Raw genomic sequence first — 23,850 nt, 5'->3', positions numbered from 1 at the left:
CGGGCGGGTCAGCTTCACCGTGCTGAGCTCCACTCACGAAGGTCGAGCACCACGAGTACAACAATCTCAGCTCCGACCCGAGGCTTCACAGAGTTTTTTTTGCATTCTTCTCCCCCCGAAGCATCCTCGGTGAGACAAAAACTTCTCGAAACTCGGATGTGAAAGTTTCGCGCTTGCCACGCCCTGCATTAGCGAGTTATCGATTTGAGTGATAAACACGAGAAGAAAACAGAAACCCTCGCCTTCAGTCTCACTCTCCATCACTGCACACTGATTTTCGAACATCCCACGCAAATGAAAACGTATGTTTCTGCGTCTGAGAAGGAGCGTAGGCGCACCTCGCAAACAGATCGATTCTTCTCCCCGGACGGTCTACGGAGAATAGTCGTCCGCTGCAGCACCGAAAAGTTGGACTCTGTGCTCTGGTTGTTCCAACGTTTGTACGGAACGAGGCACTTTGATGAAATTCCAAAGGTTTTTTGCAGAGAAGAAAAGGGACGATGATGAATGGAAAATGAAAACGGAAATAAATGCATTCGATGATGGCAGCGCGAATTAAATGTCGGTGGAAAATGAGTCGTTGGTTGGGAAAGTATAAGGATAAAAAGTCGAGGGTTTTGTAACGCCGGTCGTGCGAGGACCGTATCGAGACGCGAATCGATACACATACGGAAGTTTAAAATGCATTTCAAAAGCTTTTTCAAATGCTGTTGGTCGGATTATCGTGACTCAGTGAAATGGAGAACCTGAGCTGACGGATTGGACGAAAAATGGAATAATATTTCTATTGGATACCACAGAAAAATAACTTCGATATCGACGTTCCAGTTTACCGGGGAAAATCAAAGTGGAGCGTGCATTTTTCAGTAAATCTGACTCTCCGAGGGAAGTTCTTACAGCATCTAACGCGCGTCTCAAGTTCAAGATACTCAATTTCTAAAGTTCCACGAAATTGGGCACCGAGAACGGGAATCAAGCGAATCGGATGCTTGTCGCTGGAAGTTGGCACTCGAATGGGGGGGGGGTCAATATGATTAGAGACAAAATCAATGAACCTCCAAAGATGCTGAGCTTCTCATTAGTTTATCGTGCCACTTTCGATGGGTCAAAGTAAGTTCGGCTCGCCCAAAATGCTTGCAAATATCTGTGCAAACGAAGACTCTAGTCAACTGCAGGATGCTGCCATTCCAGCAACATTTATAGGCTCAACCGAGTCTCCCAACGACGACTGAGCTTTTGTATCACCTGCAAAAGAGTCCGGATCGATATCACGGGAGCTGAGCGCTTCCTGACCTTTCGAAATAATTTCCGTCTCAGATTTTCCGCCCTTAAACCATGTGAACTCCGATGCTGAGTTCAGACGCTCGCTCAGAATGCTGATGTCTAGAAAGGGCCTTAAGTGCGCTCGAAGAATTGTAGAGAAATATGTGAAAAACACTTTTTTTGTATGAGGAGCTCACCGAGGGCTGCACAGGATTGATAAGTTTTGAGCGAAAGTAGAAAATTCTGAAGGTGGCGAAATAAACTTCGGTATTGCGACGTTCGAGGATCGGATCAATACGGAATTCTGGATTGTGGTTTTTCCTCCAAAGCTTCGAGCTCCAGGTTAGCGTGTGTACCGGAGCAGCCTTATCCCGAAGGTGGAGGCGGCCCAAGGTCTTCGGGAGCGTTTTATGTGGGTGAAGGACGATTGCGAAAGCTCCTCTGGCATTCTGCATCGTAGAATGAAATGGATATTCCACATCTAGACTGTTTTTCATCACTTAACACCGCGGTAAAATTGACGAACGAGTCCAACGATAGGTGAAGTTGAAAAATGAAAGTCGAACGAGTCTTCAACGTCGTCCCCAATGCTGCGAACGATGCAGAGTGACTTCGAGGACACTCGATGCACATGCTCCAAGTTCAATCCCGTTATTTTTTACTTCCACGACGTCAAAATTTCGTCTCATTTTATTTCCATTCCGTTGCATCAACGAAATGAAGAAATTTCTGAGCGCAGCATCGAGACCCGAACGCATACCCGGGCGATACTGTTTTCGAATTCGGGATAGAATTACGGTGCGCATCGTATTGGTACGTGAGCTTTTCCCGGCCAAGAAAGTAGGTCATCCAGAGTCATCATTGTCGTTCACGCTACAGAGCAGCTAGCCAACCCAGCACTCTGCTCCTCTCCCTCTTGCTCTCTTTCCTCTCACCCCCTTTGCTTCTCTTTCTCTCTATTGTCAGGCGACACGTCCATTTCATTAGCGCTTAATTAAATCCACAGCGTATAGTGTCGTCCAACAACTAAGAGAGAAGCGTGCGGAGAAGGGGGAGGCTGCTGTGAGAGATGGGAAAGAGCTCCGCGATTAAAGCTGGAGAGAATACAGGAAAGCTCGAAACTTTCCGAGTGCATGTACAAGCTGATTCAAAGAGGACACTTTAAGAGGCAGTACTTCGAGTGTTCCTTTTCAAGAAATCGTTACAATGGAACAGCGAGCATCGTACGACTACTTCTATCCTCCGGGTTTCAAACGTTTTTTATCTCTTTTATCATTGATTCGATACTCTTCAGATATAAAGGGTGTCTCAGGACTCGTGTTCGAGATGGGCAGGGAAAATGAACGAGATTCTCAGCCTGGAAGTTCCTCTTGTACTTTGATGTCAAGAAAAATTCGTGCTTTAAACGAAGTTCTGTGGGGGTGGACAAAAATTTGGTGGTTTCGACTGTTTTCTTGTTGGACAAGCCAAATTTTTCAGGGGCTCGGGAAACAAATGGAGATCGATCACGTTCTAGGTATTTTATTCAATTAAGCAAACCCTTTTTTGGGGTATTTTTCGTGCTCGATTATTGGGAAACATCATGGAGGCGTGGTTTAGCAAATTGACTGGGAATGAGCGCGTTCATATTTGATATACATAGTTATAGAAAAGCCCAGACAGCGACTAGCTGCTTAGAGCTGTTGCATATTTGGCCACCAGAGGTCAAGGTGGCATTTGTTAGTTCCGAATTCTTGAGATTGCGAAGCATTTTTACGTTAATACTCTATCAACAACGGAGTCGAGTCGCGAATGAACGAGGACTTTTCTCTGGAATTTTAAGGCGTCACCCCGTGTGGCAGCCGGATTTTTTTGCGGCGAGGAATAAAAACAGACTTTTGAAATTCGAAGGGTCTATTTGTTGGTATTTCAACTCTGTAATAATTCGGTGTAAAACTACTCCACAGAAACCCATATATTTTTCCATGGTCTCCACGATTCCGGGGGACTGGTTTATCCGAGATGAAAAAACCAAAGGGCGTTTCGATGTGTAAAGCAGTGGCTATCGCCTGAGCTAAAATCATACAGAAATATTAAAAATTGAAGGATTTTCGCGCTTCGAAAGACAAAATTCCGATTTTCAAAAATGTTTCAAACGTCGAGTTCCATTATTTGGATCACTCTGTACACAGATGGCCACGATTCTGAGCAGGAACGAGAGGGCTTGGAGGACTTTTGCAGACGAGCTGGCGTTGTTTACGCTTGGATCGAGGCGCTTCGCTCAGCTCCTGCTTCATTAATTCCCCACTGACACGAGCACCTCGCATCTACGTGCGGCTTCACAAATGCACATACTTTGCGTCGTTTAACGTTCGTCCATTCTCCTCGGTTATTCTTTTATTATTAAATACCGATTTGCAACCGTTCACCAACAAGTTTTTCCTCCAACTTTTGTTCCCTTTTTCGGCTTCTCTCAACCGGAAACACTGGCACATATTCAGAGGGAGCAGCGTCGATCAAAAAAATGTACGAAACAGTAAAAACAAACCTGCGACGGACAATCGATTGCGGCGTTACACACGGAGAAAAGGGGGCCAAAAATTCTAGAGTAAAAAATGTTTTCAGTCACTTCAAATGCTTATATCGTTAAGTATGCTCGGGCAACCCTGAAAAAAAATTATGTGCATGGCAAAATGTCACACGTATTCGGTGCATATTTCTCCATTTATCATAGAATTTACAATGCTGACGGTGAAAATTTGTGATTTTAAAATACATTTCCACTTATCAGCAAGTGCTAATATCTGACGCGATGAATAACACTCGAAAACAAAACGAAATGTAGTTTCTCACGCGCATCACTTTTTGCCACCCACATAAAGCTGTTCAGAATTAAAGGGACGAAAAAATGCAAAATTAAAAAATTACGATGCCGCTTGTAATCTGTGCCGAAATACTTGTTAAATTCTTGAAAAATAATCGAATCGCGAGGTAACCTAATTATTCGTTATTAATTATAAATTTCGTGGAGTACTCGAAACGTTCGTCCATTTCATTACTTTCTCAGGTCATTATCGAATAACGAATAATTGTCTCGTGGTATTGATCGATGGCCAATTATTCAGATCCAATTAGCAGCCGCAGTTGGGCCTCTCCCCGTTTCAGAAGTATTTTTCGCGTGCGTACAGCCTCGCGAGGGAATTGCCAGAGTGGGTACGAACAGCGTGTGACGGAGCTCCGTGCTTTTCGTCGCGGGCTTATCGCGGGCGAAAAGAAAATGGCAAACGATGGGGTGTGGCCTACAGGTGGATGGAAGCATCTCGATAGAAAGGGGAGATATGTTAATGGGGCCTTTAATAATTTTCATGTGCGCCGAAGTGTGCATGTCTTTCGATGGATGTGCCTATAAACATGGATTTTCGCTCCGTATGCCGACGGCGTACGAGCTTCACGAGCCAACCGCGACCACCAGAAGGTCAAATTAAGCACGGAACTCGAGAGAGAAAACGTTCCACGTGCATTAATCGAAGCTGATTTTAACTGGATTCGAATGCTGGAGTTACAGGCCCATTTTTTTTGCAGTCGTTCGTTATTTTTCCAGCACAAATATTTGAGAGATTTGCGAACAGTTTCAATGCGAAATGAAACCTCTTTTTTGGAGCTTGTCCAGGGACGAGATTCCGTTCGTTTTTGTGAGTACCGAGGTCCGAGATCAATCGATCGACGTCGTAAATTCGGACGAATTGCCTCTTTCAACTTCCAAGTCCTGCACACACACTTTTTTGCGGAGTTCCGCGCTTTCCTCGTCCAGCGAAAGGGTCGATGCGAGAGTTTAAGGACACTCTGTATGTTGCGGTACAAGTGACATGTACCGTCCGGAACGGTACACGGTGTGCTGTAAGTGGGGCAAGCAAAATGGAGGCGAGCTTTCTCGCTCGCTCGCTCGCTCTTTCCCACTTCTTGAGTACCTTTGCCTCTGTCCGTGGGTCGATATGAACGCGGCAGCAGCGCGTTATTGCCGCAAACTATTCGTCGCCCCCTTTCATCCCTGTGCAGGGGGTCTCGTCACCCGCCGGCGCTCGCTTGCTTGCCACCCACATCATAGGCCAATATTCACGCCCTCCGGAGAAACGAACGGAGCTTAGTTCTTCGTTTTCTCTTGGATCTTCCGCTTCCTCTTCGTCGCTCTTCTCGCTCATTGCATGAATCTTCTGCAGCGCACTTTCGTATATGGATAATGTTTCTCCTTGAGAGCGGGTTAGTCATATTCGTAAGGAGACTCCTCCCGAGTTACTTTTCCGCGTTCGAAGCATCCGCGTCGAATAATTTCCGGGTTGTTGCTTTACACGAACGTTTGCGCATCGATTTCAAAGTTTATTATAGCTGCGCGGTGTTCATCCGAGTTTTGGCACTCTTGGATCGTAAATGAGACGAAAGTTTTCTTCATTTCGTCGATTTTTTCGAGCTCATCGATGACGCGCAAGTCGATCATCCTCGAAGGCTCATTACCAAAATCCGAGGAAACGTTTTTTCGTTAATCTTTCTTTCTTTCTTTCTCTGAAGCTCCGTTTTTGTCAGGTTTTAAAGCGATGAAAAGGGATGTGTGTCTCGATGCAATTAAAGCCCGAAAAACTCGACTGGGGTTACGCGTGTAAAGTGAACCGTCCACTCTCATTTCCGTCGTCTCCGTCTCTCCTCGATCCATGTACGTATAGGCGGAGGGTCAGAGCCAGCGTTAATAAGTTCTACCCGATAAAACTATCGCGGCAGGCGAGTTGCGGCGAGAGATTAAAGAGCGGCTTTTATACCGACAAAGAGCAAATATCTTTCCTCTTTTCGGTACTCGAGTCCTGCCCGAGGGGGACCGCAGTCAAGGGCGGTAATGGCGGAGGTTCAAGTGTAATAAAATCATCGATCGTGAACTCGGTTTTACAACTATTTTTCATTATATTCACCAATGGATTTGTCACTGCAAAATATTCAGTTGTTCTCGCGGAGATTCATCATCCAGTTTATTCGTTCAAAGCCTTCAAGGACGTTACTTGTGATTGAATAAAGTAACTGAACTTTTTTGCTCTTTTCATGATCAAAGAAACGATTCAAATTGATCTCGCAATTATTCGAATTTTGTGTAACTTATTTTTTGAGATTGATCAATTTTTAATATTATGATAGCGGTTTAAATACCTGCGTAGTTAAATCTTCAAGCCAAATGTGACAACAGCCATTTTCTCTATTTATATGCGTATGCATATCTGTATTTTAAACCAGCTGGCTCATGGTCTTGTCAAATCTTCCACCGTTTATGTCGTTATTACTCGTTATCCTTGAACAAGTCTTTTTCTTTTTCCGTTCCCAAGCCATTATTTTCACCGGTAACAAGGCTTTCTCAAGACATCGTTGATATCTAAAAACATTGTATTTTCTTATTCTCGTTTGTGGTTCTCTAAAGTTGGGAGGATCCAATTCCATTGAATCCAAATCGTCGCCCAGTTGAAACGTTTTTCAACTGTAAAAAAGTTTCGTTTACGCGACAAAACATTTGGCTGCGCGAGCGAAATATTTAGTTGAACGTATTCACCAAACTGTTTCACGATTCCAGTGAAGTTTCGTAATCCTTGGTATTTATTGTGGACCAAAATAATCATCTTTATTTCAGCAACCGCTCTATTTCCGGGTTCACAAACTCGGTTGAAAGTTTTTTTTTGGGAAACTCAACATCGAAGTTGGTTTACTTCCATATCGTAGAGAAATAGAGGCCAACGGTAAATGAAGGAAACTCGATCAATCACCGAAACCATCAACCATCGCCGTTCAGGGCTCGGCCTAGGCGGGGCGAAAGATTGAGAGATATCGTCGCTTTTTCTTTCCTCTTTTCTTCACTGTGTATAGACACGTTATTGCATTTTCCCAAGCTGCGGTGATAGTGCGGTACAGAAACCTCAGTGTGACCCAGAGATAAGAAATTCGTTTGGCTTTCTCGACTTTGTTAGGAGGAGATGAGAGTCCACACCAGCCAGAGAACATCGGAGAGAGTGTTTAAACTATTCGAGTGTTTGGACGAATCGCTGCGGTCACGTCGCGAAAAACGATCGATCATAGAAAAGTTCATAGACAAACATCCGCACAATGTATTAACATAAAAATATGGCAAAATTAAGAGCAAAAAGGGGAAAAATAAGGAAGAAACTTTCATGTCTCGATGCACTTTAGAAATGGTTCGATTTATCGAACAAAATATCTTGCACGTTCGAGAAATTGAAGAAAAAAAAGGTTTAAACCTGCTCGATTATTCATAAATAGCTTCGTGTATCTGACAGATCGAGTTTATCGTGAGTGCTAAAAAATCAAAGCAAACGGTACACCGCCGAGAGGCTGTGGCGAGGATGAAATTTGTAATATACGGAGTGCAAACTCCGCTTTAAGGAGGTCGATTTGTCGTTTGCAGATATACATGACTCGGATATTCGATACACCTCGAGGCAAGTTTCATAACGGTCCCTATCTCTTCTTCATTTTCAACGAGCAAAAAAAAGATAAAGAAAATATTGAAATATTGCAAGCCTCGAAAGAAATATGGCGAAATTTTACTCAAAGCACACATTTGAGCACAATCAATGAGTTGATTCAATAAATTTCTGATCGAAAAAAGTACCGGACACAAATCAACGCACGAGTTCTGAACGACGTGAAAGCTTTCAAAGACGACGATCCAAAAGGACACTGAGAGAAAACTACTATGGTGCCTTAAGAGTAGGATTTATTAATTCTTATTAACATACATAGTCATTTTTTGTGAAGCGAGAACTCGATGAAAATTGACGTGTGATGCCAGAACAAATAGACAAACAAATACAAAACAAATACATTATCGTACAAGCGTGAATGAAATTCTGCTATGTACCAATAATAAGTTCCTAAACACTTTGGCGAGCCATCGATGCTTGTGTTCGAGCTCCTCAAATTGTGCTAGGTTCGACTGTAAATTTCGATTTTGAAAACAGTACTAACCGTAGGAATAAAACAGCATTAATAATAATTCTACATTAGAGTTCATCATCGAATCAACATAAATTTTACAATGTTTCCTCGGTGAAGTACGTAGGAAAAATAGCACAGTTTAAACCTTTGTCGGAGATGATGCTGAAGTTTGCAACGTTGGAGTCCAACGAAACGATCTGAGAAAAAGTCTCCAGTAATTCTCCAACTTCGTTCCCTGTCGAATTTGCAATTCGTAGTTTTTCAAGCTGCACCAATACTTCGTGAGACAAAAAACTGGTGAATTACTACAGATGTTTTTATTCCTTCATTTCGTTGGACTCCAACGTTGCAAACTTGAGCGTCGTTGTCGCAGCAAAATACGCACTTTAGAGTTTTTATTCGGAATTTACTCGGGAATTACAACGTTTTTGGTAAAAGTATGCAAAACGGGCGGTATAGAACCCTAACACTATGGCGACATAGTAAATAAAAAAATATTTTTCTCGCAAAATCAAGAAAAAAATCAAAAATAAATGATCTGAATCATATTTTTCCTTAAAAATGCCTCGTAACGTAGAGGAAAAACGTGGTTGCCATCATTACGAAATCGATGGTATAGTAAACGAGTTTATTTTACCGAATTCCGTTAAATCTCCTTTTCCAAATCAAATAAATATGTAAATCGGCGAGAAAAAAAAATGAGAATAATCCGAGAATACGTCATCCTGCTGTACGTTCGACTATAAATAATAACAATGGTAGTGCTATTAGGAGTGATACGACGACGAGGAGGAGGGGAGGAGTCAAGCAAAAACTAACGGATCAGGAGTGTAAAACCCCCTCGATATTTTTAGTAGCCCAGAGGCGTTCTGGAGCGGAAGCACAAAATATGTATAATGCCGTTTTTATGTATTATGGGATGCGCGGAGTGTGTGTGCCTATGCCGGAATGCCGGAGTATTTCGAAAGCGTATATGGTTGCGTGCTGTAATAATGATGGAAAGAATTACTGTGAGACGATCAACTGACTGGGAGGAACGAGTTTAGTTTTGCGTGAGATATTGCGTTCAAAAGGATGTTACTATTTGTACTCGCACACATACGTTCACGTACGTTTTCATAATTCTACTCGAGAGTAATTCGTTCAATTTTTTCATTTCGATAAGTGAAATGACCTTTGCACGACAGTTTTTCATTTGTCGATGTACGTCAGTACGCAATTATCATTTTTTTCGTATTTCGAATTGTTTCGTTCTTCTTGATAATTTCACAGATTTTCTCTAATCTCGTTAAACCATTAAAATTGTCGTGGAGGAATGGAAAGTTTCTTCGCACTCTTCAACACTCCTCAATTCCTCATTCGAGCCAGTTTGACCCGGAACATAATTTATTCGTTTATCGTTGCATTTCGGTGGAAACAATTGAGAGTCTGCTTCAAGTAGTGCTAGTAAGAATAGTTTTATTCGATGTTCTTTTGTTTAGATTTAGTGGCAGTTTGCCTTTAGCTTATTTTGAAGGAACGTGCGTGTGCTGAGATCCTCGGTAATTAACAATTATTTGTCTTACCACTATTTGACGTTGTCTCGATTGTTTGTGCTTTTATTTTCGGTTACGCAACTATTTAAGGAGGAACATCGGCTTCGCGTTAAGTGAGGTTATCTAAATACGAATTTCATTGTTTTTATCTAAATTATCTAGATTAAGTAAACCCTGTTTGCTTTATTTATACGGGATTAACCCCCAAAAATACGTCATTTTTGGGTGGAATTTATGTTTATTTATTTATTTTTGAGTATGAAAAGGTGGGGTCTATGAAGTTATTTCCTATGCGTAGGTGTTAAATTTTCGAAGTTTGGAAATATCCAAAAACGTATTCTAAAAGTTTCATTGGTTTCATTAAGCTATCGCCACTTTTCTCAAGCTGATGTTCCTCCTTAAGGCGATGTGATGCGACGGGGGGGTTATTTACAAATGAGTGAGCGCTTCGATAAAAATATTGGTTTCCGGGAAAGTTTTCTCGTTTTTCAGAGTTCAATTGAATTATTGAGAATAGGAGTGGAAAAGTTTGTTTCAGAGAAAATGAGTTTTATGTCGGATCACTTTGATGAATGAACGTCGAACGAGAAAATTTTCGTAGGCCTCGAAAAGCCCCAGTGCGTCAAGGGTTGAAGAGATTTTTTTTTTCAATCTCCGCATTGAGACTTATGAAAATCGATGCGCGAATGAAATTCTGCTACCAGACGAAAGTAGCCGAATAGGAGAGTATGAAATTTCGATCAGAGAGCCATCTAAACATGGAAATCCTTTAAATGCGTAATCGTGTTGTTACTGTACGAGGGAGATTGTCAAAGTGGTGTTTGCCTACGAAAGGGATACGCGGTAATCTAAGCTAATCGAAAAGCCCACGAAGGGTTGTTCGAGGGCACACTCGAACGCTCCGAGGACAGGACCCTTCGCTGCATCTAACGAGTTCCGTTTTTTTTTCCCGCACAGTCTCCCTTACTGCGTGATCTTTAAAGGCAGCGAGACTCGATCGGACCGAAATGATTGGCAGACCAAAAAAATGGAGAAACATACTCTCGAGTCGTGTAAAAATGGTTGAATCGAGAAGAGAAAACATTATTCGAATGAACTGCATAGTTACGTTACTCCAAAAGGTGCGAAAGCCACCGAGTCTTGTTTCCAATCAACTCAGACACGTCCCCCCGACAATAGAAAACGACCAGTTTCGTCCCATCGTCGTTTCGAATGTCTCCCACCGGACAAGGGATCGATTGGATCTCGAAAAAAGGGCGAAACGAGTGTAATTTACCTATGGGACGTTTCAGTCTCAAATTCCCGGGTCAATGACCCCAAACGTTCCAAGAAACTCCACTCGCTCTTCATCTTACTCGAACCGAATCGCTGCTCTACTTAAAACGAATAAAAAGCGAAGAATTTCACAATTTGTCTCGTTCCTTTGAGAAATTCAACCAAAATAATGAACCCCCAGCTAAATAAATAAATAAATAAATAAAATAAAATAAAAATAGATGTGCACTCCACAAAAATCTACCGAGAATGAAAAAAAAGTCAAAAAGTATCCAAAAAACGAAGGATCACCAAAATTTACAATGTTTTTCAAATCGACCTCAAATTTGGAGAAATCGCTTGAAAATGTTCTTCCTCTCCCAGCACGCCCATTCCTTTCCCATTGATTTCTAGTGCCAAGCACACGAAAAGTGGGACCAAAATCAAAGTAAATGTCTGCAAAATCGAATTTCCTGAAAAAATTAATTTGGAAAAACCGTTCGACACCAAAAACCGACTCACGAGACGGCCGGTCTGAGCTCACGGGAAAAAGTATTTGGATGAGTAAGCGAGAGCAGTGATGCACCCCGGAGTGTTTAATTCGGATGGAAAGTGCTGTGTATAATCGTAGGAGCGACTGAAGCGAACAGACGAAAGAAGACCCTTTCAAGTGTCTCGACGTTTCGGTATCGTTGTCGCGCGGCGATCAGAGCGATACAATGCCCAACCCTTGGCAAGAGGACGGGCAGAAGGGTCGCTCGGAGGCCCCTCGTTTACGGAGAGTTCGCGAGGGTGGAATTAGTATTTTGGACTGCGTAAGAGACATGCACGCTCCGCGAATCGGAAGGAGCGAGAAAAACGGAGAGCTCGCGCACGCAGCCGGCGTGTTTGTGTGCGGCGTGGAATAACGAGAGTCTCGTCATTCGAGGGTGGACTTTTGAGGGCTGCGACGACGGAGCGTCGTGGAGGGTGCTCCGCGTCGTACTCGTTCTGACGCATATCCCCTCGGTCCGAGCGTATTTCGACGGCGAAATGCACAAGCTTCGGGGGACAAAAGAGCGTGCACGTATCGAGCGGAAATATTCACACTTCGTTTGGGAAACTAATGATTCGATTGCTGAGAAATATTTTGATGAAATATCTCGAGGAACGGTGCGAAAATTTCTGGCCCTTCCGACCTGGCAACTTTGGATACGGATTCTCGAAAAGGGCCTCAAACTCTTCGCGTGCTTCGGTCGAGAAAAATAATTTTACGGGTCTCGGCCACGTGATGTTTGCGCCGACTATATTTTTCGAAAATTTTCAAAAACGAAACTTCAAAATAATGATTTTGTTACTTCAGAAATATAATCGGTAGAGGACCAACGTTTTTACAATTTTTTTATCGAAATAACGTTTGCACGGTTCATTTTGACTAGCGTGCGAGATGAAAGATGAACGATACAAAAGTTAACCGGGATTAAAATCCCGACACAAAAAAAACTTGGCGAAGCAAACGAGCGAAAAAACATGAGCAAAAAGTCCAACTGACTTGACGCGTCAACATAAATTGAACGCAGCGTTGCCAAACGTGACCAGCTCATTTGTCGTGCAATCCGAAAGATTTCTCATCAGATATTTTTTCATATTTCAGACGATTTTCAACGGTAAGGTTCAAAAACTAAAATACGTATTCTCGAATATCCACGAAATACAAGGATCGAATTTTTTGCTAAATCTTGATTACGGCAAATGAAAAAATTCAATAACTTTTCGTGTGTGCACGACTTTCATGTGCATGCCGGAGTGACGAGTGTCAGAGGAGAGTCGATATTCAATGATTAATTTGCTGCTAAACTACATGGGAGCTGGCGTCAAAATTTTGCAAATCTATCCAGTCCACATTCATCTTTGTCTACAAAAAATATCATCGCGTAATGTTGGATAGCGAATACTCGCCCATTTGCCTTAAGGTCTACGTTAAGAGCGATAAAAATCGTTGGCTCAAAAGATTTAGCGATCGTTCGCTTTCCTTCAACCTTCGTTGACTTCCTGTTGAGTGAACGAAGAGAAAAGTGCATGCATTTCCGGAAGCCTCGTTAGCTCGTTCGTCTCCCTCTGCCGTAGTTTTTTCATTGAATTCAACATTTTTCAGTTCGTTTGAACAGAAACCGTTTGAGAACGAACACACGCTTGTTTGCTTCCGCTTGGACGAGCGGTGTTTGAAAAATACATTTTTCTCGACTCAGCGAAGCGGCCGGTAGCCCTCCCGCCCGCACGCTCCGAGTTTCTCCAAAACTAATGTAATTACGCGCGTGCATAAATTATTAACGCTTCCACGAATAATCTTACGCATCGTTTCCGAATTATTACGACTGTGATGGGCGAGCAATGTCGGCTGTGTCATTTTCCTCAAGAGCGTGTACTTCGAGCGTGGATTTCTGCACGAAAAACAAAAAAATCTCCAGCCTGCTGGCTTGGCCTATTATTAGTGTAATTATACAGCGAGGGTGAAATGTGTACCCGCACGATTCGGCGGTTGACAAGAAAAATCCACGAATCCCGAGTCCCCCGAGTGAGTTTTCAAAACCGACGAAACATTGTTTCAGGATAAATTCTCAAAAGCACGACGCTGAAGTTTGTAACGTTGGAGTCCAACGAAATATGAAGGAAAACAAAAACATTTGTAATTCACCAATTTTTTATTTCACGAAGTATTGGTGCAGCTTGAAAAACTACGAATTGCAAATTCGACAGGGAACGAAGTTGGAGAATTACTGGAATTATTGGAGACTTTTTCTTAGATCATTTCGTTGGACTCCAACGTTGCAAACTTCAGCATCATCTCAAAAGCTTCCCATCATTTTTCAAAGATATTTCATTGAGAATTTGAGCAACGTTGAAGATTTCACGACTTGGGAAAATCCAGCTGGGATTCGGTCACGAAAACGTCGAGATTTTTCATCGACGAACAATCTTTTTTCATCATTTTTATTCTCTGCATGTCTCAGCGCAACATTATTTTCGATGCATAAGAAAAAATAATTATCTGGACAGGCCGTGCCTACGACAAGAAAAAAAATGTGCAATTTATGTGTCCGTGAAATAATGACGTTCGGCCTGGCCGCGAGATCGAGAACGAGAATTTCGACATTTTTTTGTCTGATGTTCGAGGCCGAATGTGCAGCCCACGCAAACTGCTCCGAGCTGCATCGGGATCGTTATTCTTCCGAGCGTCAAATCGTATCGCGGTTCATTCAGACTCGTCGACCGACCATTTTCCAATCAACTTTCCGTCGCTTCCTTCTCTCTTCTCGAGCTTTTTTTTTTTTTTTTTTTTTCATTATTATTAGAAAAAAAAACAAACAGAACGAAACTTCGAATGTTTGATTGAAATACGCCTAAATATTTTCGAGGCTTTTGACACCTCCGAAGAAAACAGCAGAAAAAAATCAGTCACTCGAAAGTAATTTAATAATTGCCGATCGCTGAAAAAGTTTAATCGCTCCCCATTTTTATTGGCCTTAATTTCTAAGCGAATGAATTACGTTCAGCCTAATTTATGAAACAGTCGGAATTCGAAGGTCCTTGGAAAAAGCGAGGTCCGGGAGACTCAATGGGGATTCGTAACGCCTCGTCACTATATGCGATCGAATGATACCAGAATCCAGGACCTATGCCAACCGGCAGATGTGGAACGAAGCGAGAGAGAAGAATGCAAGCGAACGAATCGTCGAGAGTGACAGCTGCCGCGTTTCCCCCTCCTCCGTGAATACAAAATTCTGTGTATTTGTACGAATAGCGGTGACTTACATAGAGCGTGACGTCGCCCAGTTGGCTTCTCGTGGCCACAACTTCACATCTTATTCGAAAAAAAATGATGCGTCGAGGTTTCATGCGACTGCAAAGCCGGCTGGGACGAAAGAAAAAATTCAACCAACTGGCAGCTCGAAACAATGCTTTCTCGATGCACCCTCAAAATTTAATGAGGAAATTCGTAAAAGGTTCGTCAGCGTGAAAAATTTACGGTTCATTGACTATTTTGAGGGCTCCGTGTCACGAGAAATTCGATTTATCGGCTTGAACAATATTTCGAAGGATTGGGAGCCCATCCGACGTGGAATGACCCATGCGTATGGCCTCTTTTATTATTTACATATGTTAAGTATTTTGTAATAGATAGATAAAGCAGAGGTAGACGGGTAGCGACAACGATACATTAAAAATGCGGCAGGCTATCTGCAGAATTACGTCACTCGATGCTACACACGATCACATTGACTTTTAAATGACGAGAGAGAAAATAAAGCGATTCTCTTCACGAGAGTGTTTACTACTAGTACTACTGGCGAGCGTAATTCCGAGCTTGAAAAATATATTTTTCCACTTTGAGTCGCGACATGACGAATTAAGTCTTCAATCGCTATTTTTCGCCGATACTAAAGTGTAGAAGCATCTTTGGAGGGTTTTTGCTCGAGTGTTTTGGAGAAAGAAAAATTGGAATAATCGCCGGGAGGCTTCGAAGGTGATAAAAACCACAGGAATTCCCGTTTTTCGATGTTGCGAGACTAAAAAATTGTCGAATTTTAATGAAACAATTGCAATACTTCGCGCTCTTTTTACTGTAATGTTTTGTGGAATTGTACGAGCATGGCGTGTGAAAAGATATTGGTGTGTACAGCCAATGCAATTATTTCGAAAGCTCAAATTTCTGTGCTACGAAAAAAATGGTTCGAATTATCGAGAGAGTAATCAAATATTTCGTGTGTTCGAATATCAAAGTTTCGTTGAGCAAAAGAACGACGGTAGTGTCAGTTGAAGAAAAATATTTTTATTGATTGAGGTTAGAATAACATTCTTACGTGGAATTTCCTAACCTACACGTCAAAAAACATTGAGACCGCGTCAGAATTGCAAGCATTTCGAAAAGTTGCGTTCTTTTTTTTTTTCTAAATTATATGGTAACAAGAACGAGAAAAGACCGAATTAGCGAGAGCAGATTGGAGAAAAAAGAAAATCGTGAAAAAATACAGCGATAAATAAGAATTGTTTCTAACCTGTTTGCCGGGACGCGGAAGCGTCTCCATGTTGGTTCCGGTGACAACGGGAGCTTTTTCCGGTCCGCCGTTCTGGTGGTTGACGTTGTCGGTGGCGCTAACGTCGGTACCGCCGCCGCCACCGCCCCCGCCTTTGCCATCCTCGACGCCCGTCATCCTCCTCGTCTTTTCGACCTTATTTTTCCGTCACTACCGACCCCCGATTGGGTCCCACCGCCCCACACTCGGGGAGCACAACGTACCCTTCGAAAGTCCCCCGTTACTCTTTCTGTTATCTCAATCACTCGATTTCGTTTATCCCACGCACACTTTTTGTCCGAGATGAAGATGCACTTTCAACGAGGCGTTTCGTATAAATGCCTACCAATATCAATATTAATATCTGCAGATAAAAATATCGACTTGAAATTATGTGTCTGTAGTTTATGTACATAATTTTATCGAGTTCATTAAGTCGATAGCCCTACATATTGTTTTATCTTTCAGGAATCAAGATAAAACAATTACGGATAAGATAGAACGGGGAATCAGAAAAAAATATAGCGACGAAAACGCGTGGCATAACTCATAAAACCGTATTGACAGTCCGTAGAAATCCAGTTGCCTAAAGGTCACGACGAATACGAGAAAAATTACAAATTATTCCGAAAGCGTTTAAAATTCGTAGTGACGTCATTTTTCGAATCTGCCCAAATCGAATTTCCAGCTGACAGAAAACCGCGTTACGGAATCGTAAGGCCTGTAAACGTTTTAGATCACGTCCAAAATTAGACGAAATGAAAAACGAGGCGCGAGAATTTCTCTCTTTGAACATTAAAGTCTCAGAATAACGATGTGTACTCGGAGCCTCGGAGTACCGAACTCTCGGACGGGTAGAAAAAGTGTCAATAACATTTTTGACTTTGGAATGAAAATTTTAAGACGGCAATAATTATCAAACGATTCGTCATTTCTGTTATTATTATACTGCACAATTATGACCTACAATGTAATTTTTGAACGGAACTCCGATGGCTCCAATAGCCCGCTTTTAATGCGGTACCGAAATAAAACTGGGGGAGCCTTGAGAATGCCGACAAAGCCTCCCCCCTCCTGCTACGACCCTTCTGCGTCACTGCTCACCGTTTTATTTAATGTATACCAGTTTACTTCGATCTTCCCCCTCCCCTTTTGGACTTTTTCCGCGGAAAATTTTGTCAACGTTTTCCCGTCTGATGTTGCTAAAAAATAAGTACGCTCTTTATTATTGTGTACGGATCTTGCAAATCGTTCGTAAGCAACCACTTCGAAATGGAAATATCACATTGACGTTTCGCACTCTCCGAGTGCAGAAGTCGATTTTGTGGAGGGTTTTTGCTTCTTATGACAGGTTAAAACTCGTGTACCGGGACTGTGCTGAAGAATGGAGATTCAAACTCGCAAGGTTCGAATCAGTGCTTCGAAAAATGCGGAGTACTCCGATCGAAATAAGATAAGCATGTATGAGAAGTCAAAAATATAGAGCATTCAGTCAAAATTAGAGCATACTTTTTTCTGTGTATTAGTTTTCTTATGAGAAATTTTTATTAGCAACTCGAAAATTGTATACATTAAATGTCGAAAAAATTGACACGCTTTCCTTATTCTCCGTTGATTTTTTCTCAAAATGTGAACTAATTGTGGAACCGTGAAAAGAATTAGGATTCGCTACGCCCCGGAGCGATTTATCGACGCGTACGTGCGCAGCCCTATACAACAGTACCACGAAGCCCGAAGGAAGGCAAAACCCGCCCGGCGAAGCGACCCAAAACGATGAAATAAAAAACAAGAAGGAAGAACTAGAAAATAAGAAGGTTGAGAAAGAAAAGAAGCGTGAATTCCTACTTTCTCGAATGTTTCACTCGTTTTTCTTCACTGTCAAATCACACAAGACATCTCTCTGTCCGGAACACTTTCTTTCGCGCGATCTCTGCAAGTAGTCAACCAAACGACAAATATAAGCACGGGGAGTAAAACTATATGTATTCAACACCTCCGGTGGATGTATCAATATGTGTGTGTGTGCGTATGTATATATTTGTGTTACTTTTTATCGCGTCCGAGCGTTTCACGACCGCTCACCCCGAGACTCCGTACCGTTTTGATCGCATTTCGATGCTTGCCTGCGCGCGCTTATAACGCACCCCTGCGGCCACTCGCGCAACTATCGCCGCCAGCTTCTCTTTCCATAGTCTCGTTCGTTGTGCTCGTTGTGCTGTAGCGGAACCGTAATCCGTAAATCCGTACACGGCGACCGATACGGCGAGAGGAGAGGGGCATGAGCTCAATACACATACAGAAGGGACGGAATCGATCAATCTATAACGCTAGCAAAAAAATAATTTCGTTGGCTTAACAATGGAAATTCGAGACATCAATTATTTAGTTTCTTCCGCTGTCATTACGTGTTAAAAATACAGACAGTTTTTTGTTTATTTGTTCCACTTTTGTTATCGCTTTAAATTCGGAGATATTTTTTTTATCAATTAAGCTGATTTCATTGCCTGCAAAACTTGAAATCATTTAACGAAACGAGCAATAACAGCCAAATTTTCCATGCGTTTTTGAAACTTAGAAAGTGGGACGATGAAACCGCGAAACTTCAAAATATTGTCTACCTACGATTGCGTATATAGGTGGTGACAAAGTGTAGACATAATTTATCATGCGGTACAAACGTCGTTCTGTGTTCTGTCTGAAAAATTCCATCAACCACTGGATTTATAGGTTTAATTCGGCGGAATAAAGAAGCGATTTCATCTCGGAATACTTTGGAATTCCCGCCACTCAAATAGCACTACATTGCACCCATGACTATGCCAATGAAACGCGATGAAACAACCTTAAACTATAAACGGAATCGAAGTGACTGAACAGATGTGGCACACTTGGTTTTCTGTGTGTGCAGTGTGTAGTGTAGTATGCGCGCTGTCAGCGCTGTATCGAATGTTTATAACCTGTACACCCAACAACTTTTTCTGTGAATTACCGTGAAAAGAACTTTTTTGTGATCGAATAAACGATGAAAATTGTTACAACAGAAATTTAGCTGATTGTCTTGTCGATGTCTACGTATGACATTATTCGATTCTAAATTCCAAGTTGCACGAAATGATGTCACCGTCCGCTCGGGTTTTCATAACCTATAGTATTTTGCAGTGCAGTATACCTTCCAATTTTTAGTGAAAAATAAATATATAGCATGTAGCTAGTCGTATAAAATTTCGTGAGAATCGATTATACGGAGGTTGGTCAACGATTAAACTCAATTAATGTAAGTCAAAGTCGACCGGTCGTCTGTGTCGAATCAATGATCAATCCCATTTCCGAAAAAATGCTTGAAAAGTGAGGTTATGAAAATACTGGTATCTGTTTTAGCCAGCGAACAACTGGCATATTAAAAAATGGCACAAACAGTTAAAAGTACATTGAGAATGTCGATGGCAATGCGAAATTTGGGAACATCGATGAAATCCACATTGGGTAAAGGATCCTCTCGAATGGCTGTTTATAGTTCATCCTCCAATAAAGGTAATGTGAAAACCTATTTCTGCAATTTGCGAGCGGACGGTTAAGTTACGAAATCGATTCAATAATTGGTTATTGAAAATGAAATTACCAAATCGAGAATATTTATAATAAATTTGAATGACAAACTCAATCAAATAAGAGTTCTATCTGACTAATGTAGTAATAACTTCGCGGATCCATGAAAATGTGAACGCACAAAATTTTGCCGCGCGATAATAAAAGCTCTTTTAATTCATCCAAGGAACGGAACGTTCATCCAAAGCTCTAGAAATATTCAATGATTAGAAATAGAGTAGCCAAAGGCTGGGAAGACAATCTACTGATTGATATTTTATATTGGCGGGAATTTCGATTGTCTACATAAGAAAGAAAAAGTGCTATCTAAATTCGAGTCATATGCTGCGAGTATTCGTGATTTCTCAGCAGCTTTACGGTCAATTTATACACGTTTTTCTGAAAATAGTCATTTTTTTTTAGGAAAGAGCAAGAAAAAATTTTTTATTTTTGCATTTTATAAGGTATACTTCGTAAAAACGTAACAAAACGTTTACACTGACTTTACATAATGGCGAACGAGGACTTCCAAATTGACAGGGGTTCTGAATATCGTGGTTTATTTATCGGAAAAAATGAGAAGCGACATTTTCATGTTTTTTAAATTCAGTGTCGGTTTGAAATAACTTGAAGTGATAAAAAAATTAAAAATTGTGAGAATAGCACACTGTGAAAGTGGAATATACAATTTTCAACGTAATTTTTTCACTCTACTTGCAATGAAGAGGTACTTTTTGCTTGATATGATTCAACATAAATTTTCAAATTCAATGCAGTGAAATGTTTACTCATTTATAAAATTCGGTAAAGATCGTTTGAATAATTTTTACGTGAAAACACCACCAACTTTGGTTGAAAATTTTTGATTCACCATATCGGATCCGTCATTTCAAATAATCAAGATTTAATTTCAGATTTTGATTTTTCAATCCCATAAACTCTGCTGCATAAGTTTTTAAATGAAAAAAAAGTTATTTGTTTTTTTGACCTATGGTACTGGATCTGTCATTTTTAAATTAGATAATGTAGGTTCAGATCGTTCAGATTCAAATCCAGCAAGCTCAGCAACGTAAATAACAAAATTTTAGTATTCTCGAGAATGAAAATTCAAGGAAGTTTTTACACGAATTTTTGCAAGAATCAAGGTGGAATATCGGAGGTCAGTAGTAGGAAATGTTATTTAAATTCTACCGTCAACCCTGCTTTGATTATTGTTCAGAATCACTGGTTGCAGCGAAGCTTCACCTACCAGATGAACCAGCTCCAGTATTTGAACGTTCAACATCATTGCAGTGGTCGTTGGAAAATAGCAGAACTTCTGCACAACTTCTCAGCCTAGTTGAAGCGAATCAAAGAATAATGACGATGACAGATGTGTTCATTGCATTGAGAAAATTAGTGTATATATCAAAAATTTCAGCTAATGAATTTGAGCAGGTGTATGAAGATGCCAGATTTTTGATACTGTGTGAGGTACTAAAAAAGAATAGAAAATATTTGAATGGGATGAACTCCGTGAACGCTTTGAAGGCAATATTACATTTTAAAGTACCTGTGACGAGCATTATCGTAGAAATGATTCTAAAAGTGGTGCAACAAGATCTGAATTTGTTGAGTCTTGACAATCTCAGTTTCCTACATTTCTTGTTGAGAAGATGTCACAATTCACCAATCGTGGAGGAGCTTAAGGTAGCACTGCCAAGAGTCTATGAAAATAATCTAAGCACCAATTTGGATCGTGACAACATTTGGAGAATAAGAAATGCCATCGCATATTTGGTCAAAAAGTCATCAAATTCTGAAACGTTTAACATTCTCATTGATTCTGCAATGAAATGTAAACAGCCCATAGACCCATACAGCGCGGCTGGTTTCCTATGGGCATTCTGCAGTTTACAATGTCCCTCACATAATCTGCCAAAAGCTCTCAATCATGTACAGAATATACTTGCTGAAAATATCACGCACATTGAACCGGTAGTCATCCTGGAGCTGGTGCGAAAAGTTTGGGTGAAAATGAAGGAAGGGTAAGATTAACAGGTTATTTATTAATCTTTACTCGTCAGCACCGATCTTAATGATGAATACTCAAAAAATTCAAATGGCATAAGAATGTCAAATTTTGTCAATCTTCGCCAAGTTTATTCTTTTGTGTGAGAGACAAGTTATACATTTTTAAGAATATTTTTTTTGCGGCTTAAAAATCCATGTATTTGTCGTTTTTCAAGCGAAATGATTTATTAACTATTTTTTTTATCATTCTAGAGAACAATATTATTATCACGAAGGTTTCATCGATGCATGTGCGTCGACGGCAATATCTCAAAATTGGGGTTTGGCTACAACGTTATGTCTTCTCAGCCGATTGAATTTGATCACTCACACCCATATACCATTGTTGGATCACATCGCAGAGAAGTTATTCAAGAATGGAACGTTATCAGAAGAATATTCGGTCATGGAAATTACTAGTTTTGTTTGCGGTTGCGCGATAGCCGAGTACAAACCAGTTCCTTTGGACTTAGTCGAGGAATTAGTTACGAGTGATCGAGTCCCACAGTTGATATATAACCAATCACCTCTATTGAAGTTAAGCGTCAGTTTGTTAGCGTTAGACGTATATTGTCCTGAACTCATAAAAAAAACATTTGAAGAATGCAATGGAATCAACACCTTAAAAGGCCGCAGAAAAGCAAAAGTTTTATTTCTGTATCAGGCTATCAAAACACTTTATCCTCAATATTCTGGGCCATGGCCATGTGATGATATTGCAGAATTTGGATTACGTTACGAATTTTTGGATTTTCCTCTTCGTGCTTCTCTCGAAGCTGCTGTCGGTGGCTCGACTTATGTTATTTCCAATATTAGATCAACACTTGGTCATATTATTGGTGAGCTTTCCTGATTGACAGAATCTTGTTATATTTTGATCGATCTTCTAATTATTCAACCACTAACTTATCATCGAATTCTCGAATAACAAAAGCAATACTTGATTACCTCTGATTACATTGTGGTTTGTTAATTTTAATGGTTTTTTTTCTTTCCAATTCATTGATCAATTTATATTCTTTTTTTTTAGATCATGCTATTGTGATGCGTAAAGGAGGTTATCCAGTTGCTATTAATGAGGCTAAAATAAAAAATGGAGAGAATTCAGTGATTCAGTTAAAAGATATTGAGCCACCAGCCGGTAGTCAAGTGTAAGTAATATTCATTCTCTTTTTTTCTCCTCTTTGAAACGAAAATATGCAGAAAGTAATTTGATTCTTTGTTGCTCAGAATTCTCATTTTGTACCTACCACAACATGCGTATTCGATCAATACTCAGAAAATGATGGGACCTCGAACATTACAAATGAAAAGTTTGGAAACTCTTACGGGATACACAGTTGTACCGATTCAATCAACCATATGGACCAGTCTCCCAGCATCTCAGAGAATCCCTTACCTCATGCAAACCATCAAGCTTAAGTGCGACGAGCGCTTCGATGCTGGTTTATGAAAAATTATATTGATTCCGATGAAAATGAAAAATTGTACAAATAAAAGACGCTGTGCAGTTAAACAAAATAGATTAGCTGTAATCATTGAGTAAGGATTGATTTTTTAATTCACAAACTATGTCCCGAACGAAATTTCAGTTGCTGTTAGACTTATGGCCATTTTTTCTCATGTGGTTTAAGGTCGATTCAATTTTTTTTATATAGTTTTGACATTGGACTCTGATTGAGTTGAACTCAGATTAACGTTGGAGAAAACAAGCATTATTGTTGCATAGATAACCCCTTTTGTCAAGATAAAAACTGTGCTAATATATCCATGCTTCGTCAGCCATAACAAAGAAAAAATGGATTATTGAGAGGGGCGATTATTCATATTATTCTAGTCTCAATATTTCGAGAACGTCGCTTCTTGATTGAAAGGTTTATTCCCATTTTTTTCATCGCTAAATTCAATATCAAATCTTGTCTTTCAAATCTCTTGGAATTTCTAAAAATTTTTAAAATAAATTAGCTGTAATTTTATGTTTTTTTGTCATTCGATATTTTTTTTAATTTTCGATAGCTCGATGAGGCGATTATTTTTAAAAATTATCAAGGAGTATAGGTATTGAAAATCTGTTTTATTAATTAAAAATTTCTTCAATCAATGTCTTTTGAATATTCTTGAGTACACTCTGATGCGTGATAATCATT

At 40.5% G+C, this 23,850-nt stretch overlaps 2 protein-coding genes across 17 annotated transcripts in view; one reads left to right on the top strand and one right to left on the bottom strand.

Moving 5' to 3' along the window:
* The window catches only part of LOC122409981 (ankyrin-2-like), a 92,548-nt gene extending 74,375 nt beyond the window's left edge, over positions 1-18,173 (bottom strand). For 10 of the 14 annotated variants that reach the window (XR_006260812.1, XR_006260814.1, XR_006260820.1 and 7 more), the window contains exons 1-2: positions 17,912-18,173; positions 16,049-16,430 (exon numbers count right to left, since the gene is read on the bottom strand). Coding sequence is in view for 3 of the 14 variants with exons in the window: in XM_043417928.1 (XP_043273863.1) it covers positions 16,049-16,204 (156 nt within the window). In the remaining 11 variants the exon portion in view is untranslated. The remainder of the gene's footprint in view (positions 1-16,048; positions 16,431-17,911) is intronic. The other 4 variants (XM_043417928.1, XM_043417930.1, XM_043417931.1 and 1 more) reach the window with 2 other exon arrangements.
* A 787-nt stretch (positions 18,174-18,960) lies between these two features.
* On the top strand, positions 18,961-23,224 carry LOC122409986 (uncharacterized). 3 transcript variants are annotated; one of them, XM_043417944.1, is made up of 6 exons: positions 18,961-19,340; positions 19,484-19,597; positions 20,871-21,678; positions 21,917-22,542; positions 22,734-22,854; positions 22,934-23,224. In XM_043417944.1, the coding sequence occupies exons 2-6, from the start codon at positions 19,501-19,503 to the stop codon at positions 23,154-23,156; spliced, it is 1,875 nt and encodes a 624-aa protein (XP_043273879.1). In that variant the 5' UTR covers positions 18,961-19,340; positions 19,484-19,500; the 3' UTR covers positions 23,157-23,224. The 3 variants fall into 3 exon arrangements, with proteins under 3 accessions (XP_043273879.1, XP_043273878.1, XP_043273877.1); XM_043417943.1 differs by having other exon boundaries at positions 19,445-19,597; positions 20,886-21,678; XM_043417942.1 differs by having other exon boundaries at positions 19,445-19,597.
* The last annotated feature ends 626 nt before the right edge of the window (positions 23,225-23,850 follow it).

Source organism: Venturia canescens, chromosome 4 (genome assembly GCF_019457755.1).
Source record: "Venturia canescens isolate UGA chromosome 4, ASM1945775v1, whole genome shotgun sequence".
NCBI classification, from domain to species: domain Eukaryota; kingdom Metazoa; phylum Arthropoda; class Insecta; order Hymenoptera; family Ichneumonidae; genus Venturia; species Venturia canescens.
The sequence above is the reverse complement of the archived record's forward strand: the minus strand, read 5'-3'. Positions and strand labels throughout refer to the sequence as shown.